General features: G+C 41.4%; 1 protein-coding gene across 5 annotated transcripts in view; it reads right to left on the reverse strand.

Annotated features, from left to right (window-relative positions):
- Window positions 1-5,956, reverse strand: part of Phka2 (phosphorylase kinase regulatory subunit alpha 2) — a 79,608-nt gene extending 73,652 nt beyond the window's left edge. For 3 of the 5 annotated variants that reach the window (XM_052170602.1, XM_052170601.1, XM_052170598.1), the window contains exon 1: window positions 5,183-5,440. In XM_052170602.1, the coding sequence (XP_052026562.1) occupies window positions 5,183-5,260 (78 nt within the window). In that variant the 5' untranslated portion in view covers window positions 5,261-5,440. The other 2 variants (XM_052170599.1, XM_052170600.1) reach the window with 2 other exon arrangements.
- Between the last annotated feature and the right edge of the window lie 5,533 nt (window positions 5,957-11,489).

An 11,489-nucleotide genomic window follows, 5' to 3' on the forward strand; every position in this document is an offset into this window, starting at 1 on the left:
TGGGACTGAACAACTACTACATTCTTGGGCTTACCATTCACAGATGCCCATTGTTGGGTTAGTTTGACTGCAGACTGTAAGTCATTTCAACAATTTCTATAAATATATAGAGACAGTCCATAAGTTTTGTGACTTTAGAACCCTGACTAATCCCAACTCTATCTTTTGAACATGAGAATTACAAATAGGATAGGCAGAGGTGATAAACCCCTTTAGTCACAGCACTTGGGAGGCAGAAGCAGGCGTATCTCTGAATTTGAGACCAGCTTGGTCTAGAGTGAGTTCCAGGACAGCCAGGGCTACACAGAGAAACCCTGTCTGAAAACAAAACAAAACAAACAAAAGAACCACAAACAGACTGCTATGCCCACATGTGTTCTGAGGATTCAAAGTCTGGTTCTCATAGTTGTGCACCAAGTACTTCCACCACTGAACCATCTCTTTAGCTCCTGGTATGACCCTTAATAGGCCAAGAGGGGGAACAGGGAACCGATCAGGAGGAGAGCTCATTAGAAAATGTTCTCCATCGAAGGTGGGATGAGAAAACAGAAGGAATCAAAGGTGCTTTCTAGAGTACTCTTACCACGCCTATTAATTTACCATACCCACTTTATGCAGTACTGGGATTGAACCCTGAGCTTCGTGTATGCTAGGCAAGAACTCCACCAACTTAGCCATATCCCTAGCCTCTTTCTATCCTCCTTTCAGTCTTTATCATTTATTCTGTCTTCTTGGATATACCTTGCTGTTCTTTTCTCAATCTTAACTTTTGCCTGTTTTCTATTATACATACTTAAGGATTTAAACTTTTCTAATATGTATTTATGGCTCAAACTCCATTTTAACTTAACCCGATACATTTTTATTCCGTGGTTTTTTTTTTTTTTTTTACTATTATTCAGTGCTATTTCATCATTTCCATTATAGTTTCATTTTCAGTCAAGGATGGTGGAGTACATGCCTATAATCCCAACATTTATGAGGCAGAGATAGGAGGATCAGGAGTTCAAGGTCATTTTTGACTACTCTACTGGCTGGTTTTGTGTCAGCTTGACACAATCTATAGTAATCAGAGAGGAAATGCCTCTATGAGTCCCAGCTGCAAGGCATTTTCTACATTAGTGACTGATGGGGGAGGGCCCAGCCCATCCAGGGTTCTACAAGGAACAAGCTTTGAGGAGCAAGCCAGTAAGCAGCGCCTCTCCACTGCTTCTACATCAGGTCCTTTCCTCTTTGAGGTTCTGTCCAGACCACCTTCAATGGTGAACAGTAATATGGAAGTGCGAGCCAAATAAACAATTTTCTCCCTAACTTACTTTTTGATCATAGTGTTTTGTTGAAGCAATAAAAACCCTAAGACAATTACCTAGAGCATGAGACCAGCCTAGGTATCATGAAATCCAATCTCAAAACAAAACAGCAGAGGTATAGGAGAGGGACTGGAAGAAAAATTACAATCTCCAAAAATAAAAGAAAAAAGATATAGGGTAGGCAAACAGACACATAGGTTTATATTCCATTATTATTATTATTATATTTGCAGGTAGGTGCATGAGCAAACTTGTGTGTGTGCATTTACACATATGCAGGTGCAAATGGAGGACAGAGGTCCTCTTTCTAGTGCCTCTTTCTAGTGCTCACCTTGATTTCTGAAACAAGACCTTTCACTGGGACCTGAAGCTCACTGATCAGGCTAGGGTAACTTGGCTAGCAAGCCCCCATCATCTTCCTATTTCCACCTTCCCAGTATTGGGGTTATAAGTATGTATCACCACATCTGGCTTTTACATGAGTGCTAACAAATGAACTGGGGCCCTCATGATTGCACGGCAAGAACCTTATCACCTGCCCTATGTTTCAGCCCTTTGTTTATATTATTTTAATGGTAATTCTTAAGCTTTTGACTTAAAAGACATGGCAATTCCTTTACCCTCTCTTCTAAGGCAATAAAGGGCTCACAACACTTTAACACCCGTCTTTTCCCAGTCTCCTGTCATACTACTTCCTAGACTTAATCTATTATTTTTAACTCTTCTACAGTTAGTCTTTACTACTGCTATTTATTCCATATACCATGTTGTAGTTATGTTATTGTTTTCAGTTTAAATTCCACTGTTACTAATCTCAATGTAGTTTTTGCCCTAGTGTCTTTTCTAAATTACCATACTCAATAATTTCTAATTACTATGAACACAAAGTTGGCTATTATCTGGTTCATATTCTCTTGCCACTATTTCATACTTCACACATGTTAAGAAGCCTTCAAACAGACCTATTACTGAAGAAATATTAAAAATCAACATTTTTTAATCTAGGTGAAAAAATATAAAAAATTCTTTCTAACTGTCAATACATTTCTGAAGACTCCTCAGAATGTACATTCATAAAATTAAACTTGCTAAATGACTATTTTATAGATATAGGTCTTTCCTTTTTTACCTTAAAAATTCAAATAATGTATTTAAAATTCAAATAATGTATAGTAGCCAAGTATTCTATATTTGGCAAGTAACAGAGACAATGTTCTTCTCTTTTACAGATACAGGAACAGATTAGTGGACATGCTAGATGATGTGAATAAACTACTGATTTATAGGAAGAAGAGTGAACAGCTTTGCATCCTTATGCAATGATGTGTAACCTCTGAAACCAATATAGTGTAATATCAACTTAAAAACCAAATAAACAGGGACTTCCGAGCTTACAAGAATTGACTTGAAAATATGTCAGAAACATGCGTATACCTAGAAAAGATGACACAATATAGCAGAAACTGCAGAAACCTAGCTCATCCATTTTTTTATGATTAAAAGAAAACACGGAACACAAGCAACCTACCTAATATCACTCAGAAAAGATGACAAGGCCCTAAGCAAATCAGGCCTCTACAACTGAATAGTTGTTGCAGCAGAATAGGTGCCGGGGAGTACCGCATGAGGAGGCACGCATTGTCTGCTTGCAGATCCACAGACTTTCCCAGATCTGGAGTATTCTGGTTATCCAGAGGAAAAGAGAGAAAATATGAGGGCCTTTCCACTGACTACCTACCCCCAAAATAAATACAACTGCTCTTTAATCATTAAAATGTTGGGGAGGAAAGTCCAACCAACTGTAGCCTTGGTTGTTTTGCTCCTGAGCAAAGGCAAGCCTGGACCAATAGCTGTGCCTTTAAGGTGGCACAGAATCCACAGGAAGCACTTTTCCAACAAGGACTGAAGGATACTACAATGAGCCTGAGACACTGCTTGACAAATAGGAAAGAAGCGCCAAAGTCCCTGTACTTGGGATCGGACTACAGCAATGGAACACATAATTATGTCCAAAGTCCAGAAAACAATAAGTAGCAGTATCAACCTTCCAGGAATGGGAGCATCCTGGGCCAGAATGCTCATGAAAGGACGGAGTAACAACATGTGGACTCTATCAAAAGCACCCACTGCATACTGACTGCACATAATGCGCCCCAAAAGTACACCAGACATTCATTATTTAAAATGATGACCAATTCCCATTCCACGGATGAAGGTGTTGACTCAGAAAGGATACACAGAAAACTCTGCGTGCGTATAATGGTGGACACCTTTAATCCCAACCTGCAGGAGGCTAAAGCAGCTAGGGATCTGTCAGTTTGAGGCCGGCTTGCTCTACACAGTGAGTTCTAGGCCAGCTCGGCCTCTTTACAGTTCTCTTTACAGCTCTTTCTATCATAGTAACGCATAGAAACGTTTTCAACTGGGATTTTTTAAATGTTTTATAGTTGTAATTACATTCTAAAAATAAAAGCAAAGAGGAACCTCTCAGTTTAGTCCCTTTTCAACTCTCCACTGGAATGTCCTATCTTGCAGAACTCCTTCCTTGCCATCTATGGCTTGACAGTGTGGGGGAGGGGTGGGGAAGGGGTGTCTTATCGCTTAGTGTGAATGTTCATATTCCAATGCAGAAAGAATAGTGGATGGAACTAAGGGATATTTACTGCTTGCACTACTGTGGCTATTAGAGTATGCATATGATTTTTAAAATCCACATGTTTTTGGCTTACAAGCCACATTTGGCCCAGAAGTGTTTCAAACAAGAAACGCTGAACTTATTATATACTTTATTCATAAAATTCACTGTGCTATGAACATGGTTTTTCTTTTACAAGGCTGGCAATTCAATCCATGGCGTTGAGGATACCTGGTAAACTACTACTAAGCCATACCACCAGCAGCTCAATTTATTCATTTAATGTGGGTACCACAGTTTGTATGCTGCCTTGCATAGAAAAGACACACCATAGATTCTTCCTGAGTGAGGGGCCAAGGCTGAAAATTTAGCTAAGAAACAAAACAACAACAACAAAAAGGTTAATGGTTTGGAAATGGCCATAGGTCTGTCATGAGCCATGGGTCTGTCACCAACTGCTACTTCTTTCTCTGACTCTGAAAGTCCTAAAAATAGCTGCTGCTGATTGAAGGCAAGCAATATAGCTGATGCCTTTGCTCTGAACAAAAATAGCTCAGTGGTCTCACACTGGGGACTCACACATAACTTTTGTCAAGTACTAAGCATAGCAGGCATATTCATCCATACCTGAGATTATACGCACAGTTTCACAGGACCCCTTGATGCTGATGCTATGTGCTCAGAAGTTTTGTTGGCTGTAAAGTAGCAACCACAGTGGGTCATAGGGTCCGCTCTGGTGGATTTCTAACAAGGGAGTGGCAGTAACAGCTGTCCACACTCCAGTCAGTTGCAAGCCTTGGGAGTTTTTCACTCCTGTCTACTGTTCCCAGAGTAGAGTTCACTGTTCTCATTCAGCGTACTCTTGTTCAACCTAACATACTTCTTTCATCCAAAAGAGGCAGTCAGGAAGTACATCTACGAGGGCTTTCCGATGGGGGGGAGGGGAGAAGGAGGAGGGGGAAGACAAGGAAAATAAAAAGCTCCAAGAATTCTACAAAGCAGCCACAGCAGTTGTTAGAAACCAGAATGCCTGACTTGTGATTAAAGTGAACAAAGTATCAATAAGGGAGGAGGGTGATGGATAACTGGCTAGCAAGGACTGGATTAAAGTCAGAAACCTCTTAACTAAATGCAAGTTCTCAGGTCTCACTCTCAAGAGTGACATCGAGAGGTCTCGGGGAGAATGAGTTATATCAGTGGGCAGTTGAGAACGTTCTCTGGGCTGGTCTCCATTTACCTGGTAACACAGGATGGTTTGCTGCACCAGCCTCGCGTACCCGTCCAGACGGACCCCAGAATTGCTCCTGCTCCGCATCTTGCCCCAGCTCACGGGCCACCGAGCCGGACCTGCCTGGTGGTGTCCACCAAAGTTGCCGCCTCCAAGCTGGCCTGGTCCTAAAAGACACTCAGCTTCAATGAGTTCTTCAAACGGGGCCGAGCGGGGAGGAGGTCAAGAGTTTTCAAAATCAGAGAACCAAAGTATGACTTGCAAGGCGAGCCAACCTGAGTTTCGCGCCGCTGGGCGGTGCGGGGGGAGGAGACGGGGGTGGCGCTATGGCGGCCCTGCCCCTTCCAGGCGAGCAGCCCTGCCCTGACAGTTTCTAACCCCACCGCCACGCACGACAGGACCGAGACAGAACCCTCGACTAGAGAAAGGCCTTTGCAGTACCCCTTTGTTTTGGGAGGTGGGTCCGAGTTGCCCCGGAGCTCACCCAAGCGCTGCTAGGCTCCGCCCCCCCCCCCCCCCCCCCCCGCGTGGAGCGGAACTCTCCAAGTCTCCGCTGAAGGGGAGACCTTCTAAAGAGGAAGGCTCGTAGAAGCGGCGGGGAGCTGGGCTCTGAACAGAAATTCACTGTTTTTTCATTAACTTTGCTCCTACCTTAACCTGCCTCCAATCACAGCTGAGGCTAAAGGAGCAGAGTCGTTTGATCGCTGCCCCCTGGATGCGGAGACCACCCCTCAGGCCAGCTCGCACCACGAAGCGGAACCCATGCAGTACCGCCCGGAAGGCGCGCGGTGCGGGGCGGTACGGATCTGCTCGCTGCTCCGCCCCGGGTCCGCCTCCGCAGTGGGTTGGAGCCCTCCTTGTCAGGGCCATACAGGGAAGGAAGATGGGGCAGCCCGCAGGAGTATGGGGAACTTGGATCTAAGCAGAGAACAAGTCGGCTTTCTGGGTCTGCAGTAACAAAGTCGTCTGAGCGGAGCCGCCAAACCCACCCGAGACTAGAGGGAGGCTGGGCCGCCTGGGCATCCTTCAGATGACCCACCGTCCGAGCCACGCCCTGTCCCAGGCCTCACCTGAGGACAGAATCCCCAAGGTGGAGCTCAGCCCCGAAAGCAAGAAAGGGAGGCCTGAATACTGTGTCCCCTACATACACTCCTGGCACCCGTGGCTCCTGGCCTTAGTCCCGGGAGAGTTGTGCAGTTCATTTATAGTAGTTTATTTTGAAATTTGGCATCCTTTAGTTGTCAAGGATGCTAACTACAGGCCGTATTCTTTGATCTAGTTTTCATTGTCCATTGAAATCTGACCCACATATAAATTTGACTGGGCAGCTGTTCTAATGTAATTGCTTCCACAGCACTTTGTTATTCTCCATTTTGGCCCATTTCATTGTTTGAAACTTAACTGTTGCCTTAAAGAATAGCCCAGCCCCTCTCTTAGTAGTGTTCCCATTTTCTAGATTCCTATAGCAATTTCCTCAGTAAAGATGGGACTGCGAGTTAGTTCAAACTGCACTTTATTCCATTTCTGATTTATACAGATATTTGTGTTTCTGTTTCAGTTATTTGACTTTTACTGTTTTTATCTTTTGGGATAAACCTGATACCTTGTAATGTGGTGAGGTCAAGTGCATTTAGCACATACTTGACTCAGAATGGCACTTAAATCATAGCTATTTTCAACACCATTTTGAAATAGTGTATTAGTTACATTCAAATTGAGGCATATTTTTCTAACTGGATTATGACTTGCTTACTGAAATAGCTAGGTATCTCCCACCATGCCTGGCATAGAGTTGATTTTACATGTGTTTAGGACTCAAAGTTGATTGAATGAAAATTACTCCTGCTTATTTGAATCCCCTTATGGTTAGCCTTTAACTAAAGCACCCAACCCGCTATCAGCTCACATACTTTTTCTCTGAGACAGAGTCTTGTCAGTAGTCTTGTCTGTAGCCTAGGATGGTCTAGGCTGTTCTCAACTATATTATGTATCCAAAACTGTTCCTCAACTCATAGCAATACTTCTTTCCTCGGCATCCAGAGTGTTGGGATTCAGAGGATGTGCCACCACGCCCAAGTTGCATACTTTTAAACATTCTTTTCAAGCCTTGGTAAATGTATGTTTTACGTTGAGCAGTTCCCCTCATACATTCTTACCGTTCTTTTCTCAACTCTTATTTGTTTTAATAATGGCACTTGAGTTATGAAGCAGTGCACAATGTACTTCCATGTAGGATTTTCTGTGGTCCAGGGAGTAAGTAAGATTAAGCATTCAATTATCATAATGAATCCCTTTAGTAATCTTGATATGCACCTTTACTGGAGATTTCATATATTCTTCTGTATGTAAAAGCTGGCAGCATTGCTTATTTTTAGGATGGCTTGTGTTTTCATTGGAAGCTTAAGACTGTCTTAGAGGGCAGCATCCAAAGTGGAGATATCATGTCTTTTGACCCTAAAGTACCCTATTTCTGAATAGAAATGGTCCATTCTTAATCAACTTGTGGAAACTAACCAATTAGCCAAATTAAACTATTTCTGTAACAATTTAGTTTAGCTGACCTGGAATCATTTTGCTTTCCCATTACAATAGTGTAAAAGAATGTTAAATTTGTCTCTGTTACAGCTTCTTGCAGCTATATAAGATTGCGAGTCAAGGAGAGGACACAACAGGGACTATAAGGGTTTCTTCACAGTGAAGGACATATCTTTTAAATACATTTTAAAATCATATATTTTAAAGCTAGGAATGGCAATACACACTTGTAATCCCAGCTTTGTGGATACTGAATCAGAAAAGCCTGAATTTGAGGCAAGCCAGCCAGGGCTACAACGCTATATGGTTATATAGGTAAACATGATAAAAAGACATTGTATAAAAGAAGCTGGAAAAAACCCAGATGTCCCTTAATGGAGGAATGGATACAGAAAATGTGGTATATATATACAATGGAGTACTATTCAGCCATTAAAAACAATGAATTCATGAAATTCTTTGACAAATGAATGGCACTGGAGAATATCATCCTAAGTGAGGTAACCCAATCACAAAAGAACACTCACGGTATGCAGTCACTGATAAGTGGATATTAGTCTAGAAGCTTGGAATATCCAAGACACAATTCACATATCAAATGATGCCCAAGAAGAAGGAAGGAGAGGGCCCTGGTCCTAGAAAGGCTCGTGCAGCAGTGTAGGGCAATACCAGGACAGGGAAGTGGGAAGGGGTGGATTGGGGAACAGGGGGAGGGAAGAGGGCTTATGGGACTTTCAGGGAGGGGGGAGCCAGGAAAGGGGAAATCACTTGAAATATAAATAAAGAATATATCAAATAAAAATTTCTCAAATAATAAAAATATTACTTTAAAGGCCACATATAAATATATATATATTTAATTTTTAGCTGTTCTGACTTCTTGATGTTATATCTGGAAACTGAAGTGAGAAATAAATGAATATATTCCTAAGAATTCTTGACCCAATTTTGTTCCTTTTAAAAAACATATTCATTTTTATGTACATGAGTATTTTGCCTGCATATATCCTATCTGGCGGGGGCCTGTGGAAGTCAAAAGAGGTTGTCAGATCCCCTGGAATTTGAATTATAGATGGTTGTGAGCTACCATGTGGGTCCTGGAAACCAAACCCAGGTCCTCTGCAAGAGCAACAAGTGCTCTTAACTTCTGATCCATCTCTCTGGTCCCAATCGTATATTTTTATTGTACTCACTCAACTTTTCCCGGTTTTTGTACCCCGGACTCCAAGGAGGAGATTCGATAGAGATTAACTAAATCATCTTTTATTGCTATTATGAAGACAAAAGTCACACCAAACAAGTGTGCTTGGTGAGCATGCCATTCAGAAAATTAACTCTCCATTGAAATCCCCTTCAAATAACATATCTTCCTCCAAGGCAACCTCTTTAGATACAAGCCAGCTCACCGAGTGGACCGGTTTTCATCATTTCATTAAAGGCACAGCTCATTAAAGACAAGAGTTCCACGGTAACATCAATGATTCCAATGAATTCTGGGGAAAATTTCTCCAATGCACTGAGGAAACACTTCAGATATAGGGCACTGTTTGACATTCCCTGAACAATAGTAGTTCCTCTGTCTCCCTTAAAACAATCTCCAATTTTAAAAACCAGAGGAGGCTACTCCTCAGGAACATTCTGTCTCTGTCTCATCCTATTATTTCTCTGATTTTACAAACTAACAAATAACCAAGAGAATTTATTTAGCTTAAGGACCAGACATGGAATATAATACAAAAAAAGTAAGGTTGGTGGGAACTGAAGGCCGTTTGACTTTGTGCTTCTTAGGTGTACTCTGGTATATACATTACTTTGGGAGATTGATTGCCAAGGTCTCATCCCTTCCCCCTTTACCCCCACCTTCAAATCAAGAGTGTCTCATCACCTTCCCAATCAATGGCTTCTTTGTGGGCACTGAGGAGTTGGAAAAGAGAGATTGCTCAGACAGTTCTCATCTGGGGAAAGGCTGCTTTCCCCAGTTGCGGCTTCTACACGCTAACTAGCAGATGATGGCAGTTAGTTAAAACCTAACTAAAAGATTTTGAAATGTTCCTAATAAACATACTGTGCTTGAGGCACCACGAGAAACAATATAGGCCCTCTAGGACTAGGAGCAATCAGAGTTGGGTATATATCATTATATACAAAGCGTTTCACTCTCCTGATATCCCACTGCTGAAGACTGAGGAAGCAGACATTTGGATGGGGTCTGAACTGAGTTTCATACATTTCCTACCGGTCAGTGGCAACACACGTCAAAGAGTAGCTCTTGAAAGAGTAAGAAAAGATAGGCAAGAGCCCTTGGAAACCACTCTCATGAAGCAGGGCAAGCCATTTTCTAATTCCACAGTCCATACCTTCAGAAGGAATATCCTTCTTACCCTTCCATGCCACGCTGTCGGGGAGTGGGGGGGGGGGAGAATGTAAACCAAACTGAAAGGACTTAACTGCAAATTGATTTTATTGATTTTTTAAACAGTTCTGTCGATCATAACATATAAATACAAAATAATTAAATAATTTGGAGAAGAAATTGTGCAAAGACAAATGAACACACACAGAAACAGATGTTACTACTGTGGTTAGTCTAGGATACAACATTTACTTGAAATATATGCAAGGGAGCCTTAGTGAAAGACCTAACTAAAAGAGTTTGAAATATTCCTAATAAACACACGGCTTGAGGCACCACTCAACTGGGTATAGGTGAGAAATAGGGTAGGCCCTTTAGAAGTAGGAACAATCAGAGTTGGATATATACTATTACATACAAACAACAATATCACAGATAGTTCACTCTTCCTAGTAGCTGCTCCCCCTTGTCACTATACACTCTTCAAAATTTGACATGTTTTTAAAAAATACATACAAGTATGACTGAGCCAGAATGTAACAGTTACAACAATAACGTACCATGCAGTTGTCTTTTAAAGACCTAATTTGTTTGCCATATATACACTCTGGAAAATAATCCTTCTCTGGTCCCCTCTTTTGAAAGGCTCTGGATATTTGAGAAGTGGCAGTGTATATCTTTTCCACATTCACAATCTTCCCAACATAGTTTAGATTACAGTTTTATCCTCTAACAACCATGATGTAGAGATTCTATAATCTGATCATTAGGGATGAAGTCTGGCCATTGCTATTACCATTTAATGTCAAACATAGTCATACAAGTCATTCCCTGCATAAGGACCCCGCATAAGGTACCCAAGAGGATCATCAGGGCTAAAATGTGGCCCCACTGTTTCCCAAACCATAAACTCATAAGGCTGTGTCTGCCCAGTGGGGGTACCTTTTCTTGATTGCTCAAAGGCACTTTCTGAGCTAATTGTGGCACTGTCTATTTATAATTGTTCAGTCTGCCTTTATCATTATTTCTTGATTTCAGAGAAGTTTCTGAATTTCACATCCTATATGATCTTGGAAAGGAGGTTTAGAAGTCACTGGTAAGTTATCACATTAGAGAAGACGATGCAACCATGATTCTACAAAAGAATAAATTTACACAGTAGAAAATAAATATAAAAAAGGTAGAGATAAGATTTTTGACATGGGTCACTAGAATTTAGCTTATATACAACAAAGGCATGCACAACTAAATTCACCAACAGGCTGAAGGAAACATCATTCTTTCTCTTTCTCTTTCTTTCTTTCTTCCTTCCTTCCTTCCTTCCTTTCTTTCTTTCTTTCTTTCTTTCTTTCTTTCTTTCTTTCTTTCTTTCTTTCTTTCTTTCTTTCTTTCTTTTTTTAAAGGATGTTATCAAGGATAACAGCCTCT

Source organism: Apodemus sylvaticus, chromosome X (assembly GCF_947179515.1).
Source record: "Apodemus sylvaticus chromosome X, mApoSyl1.1, whole genome shotgun sequence".
In the NCBI taxonomy this organism is placed as follows: domain Eukaryota; kingdom Metazoa; phylum Chordata; class Mammalia; order Rodentia; family Muridae; genus Apodemus; species Apodemus sylvaticus.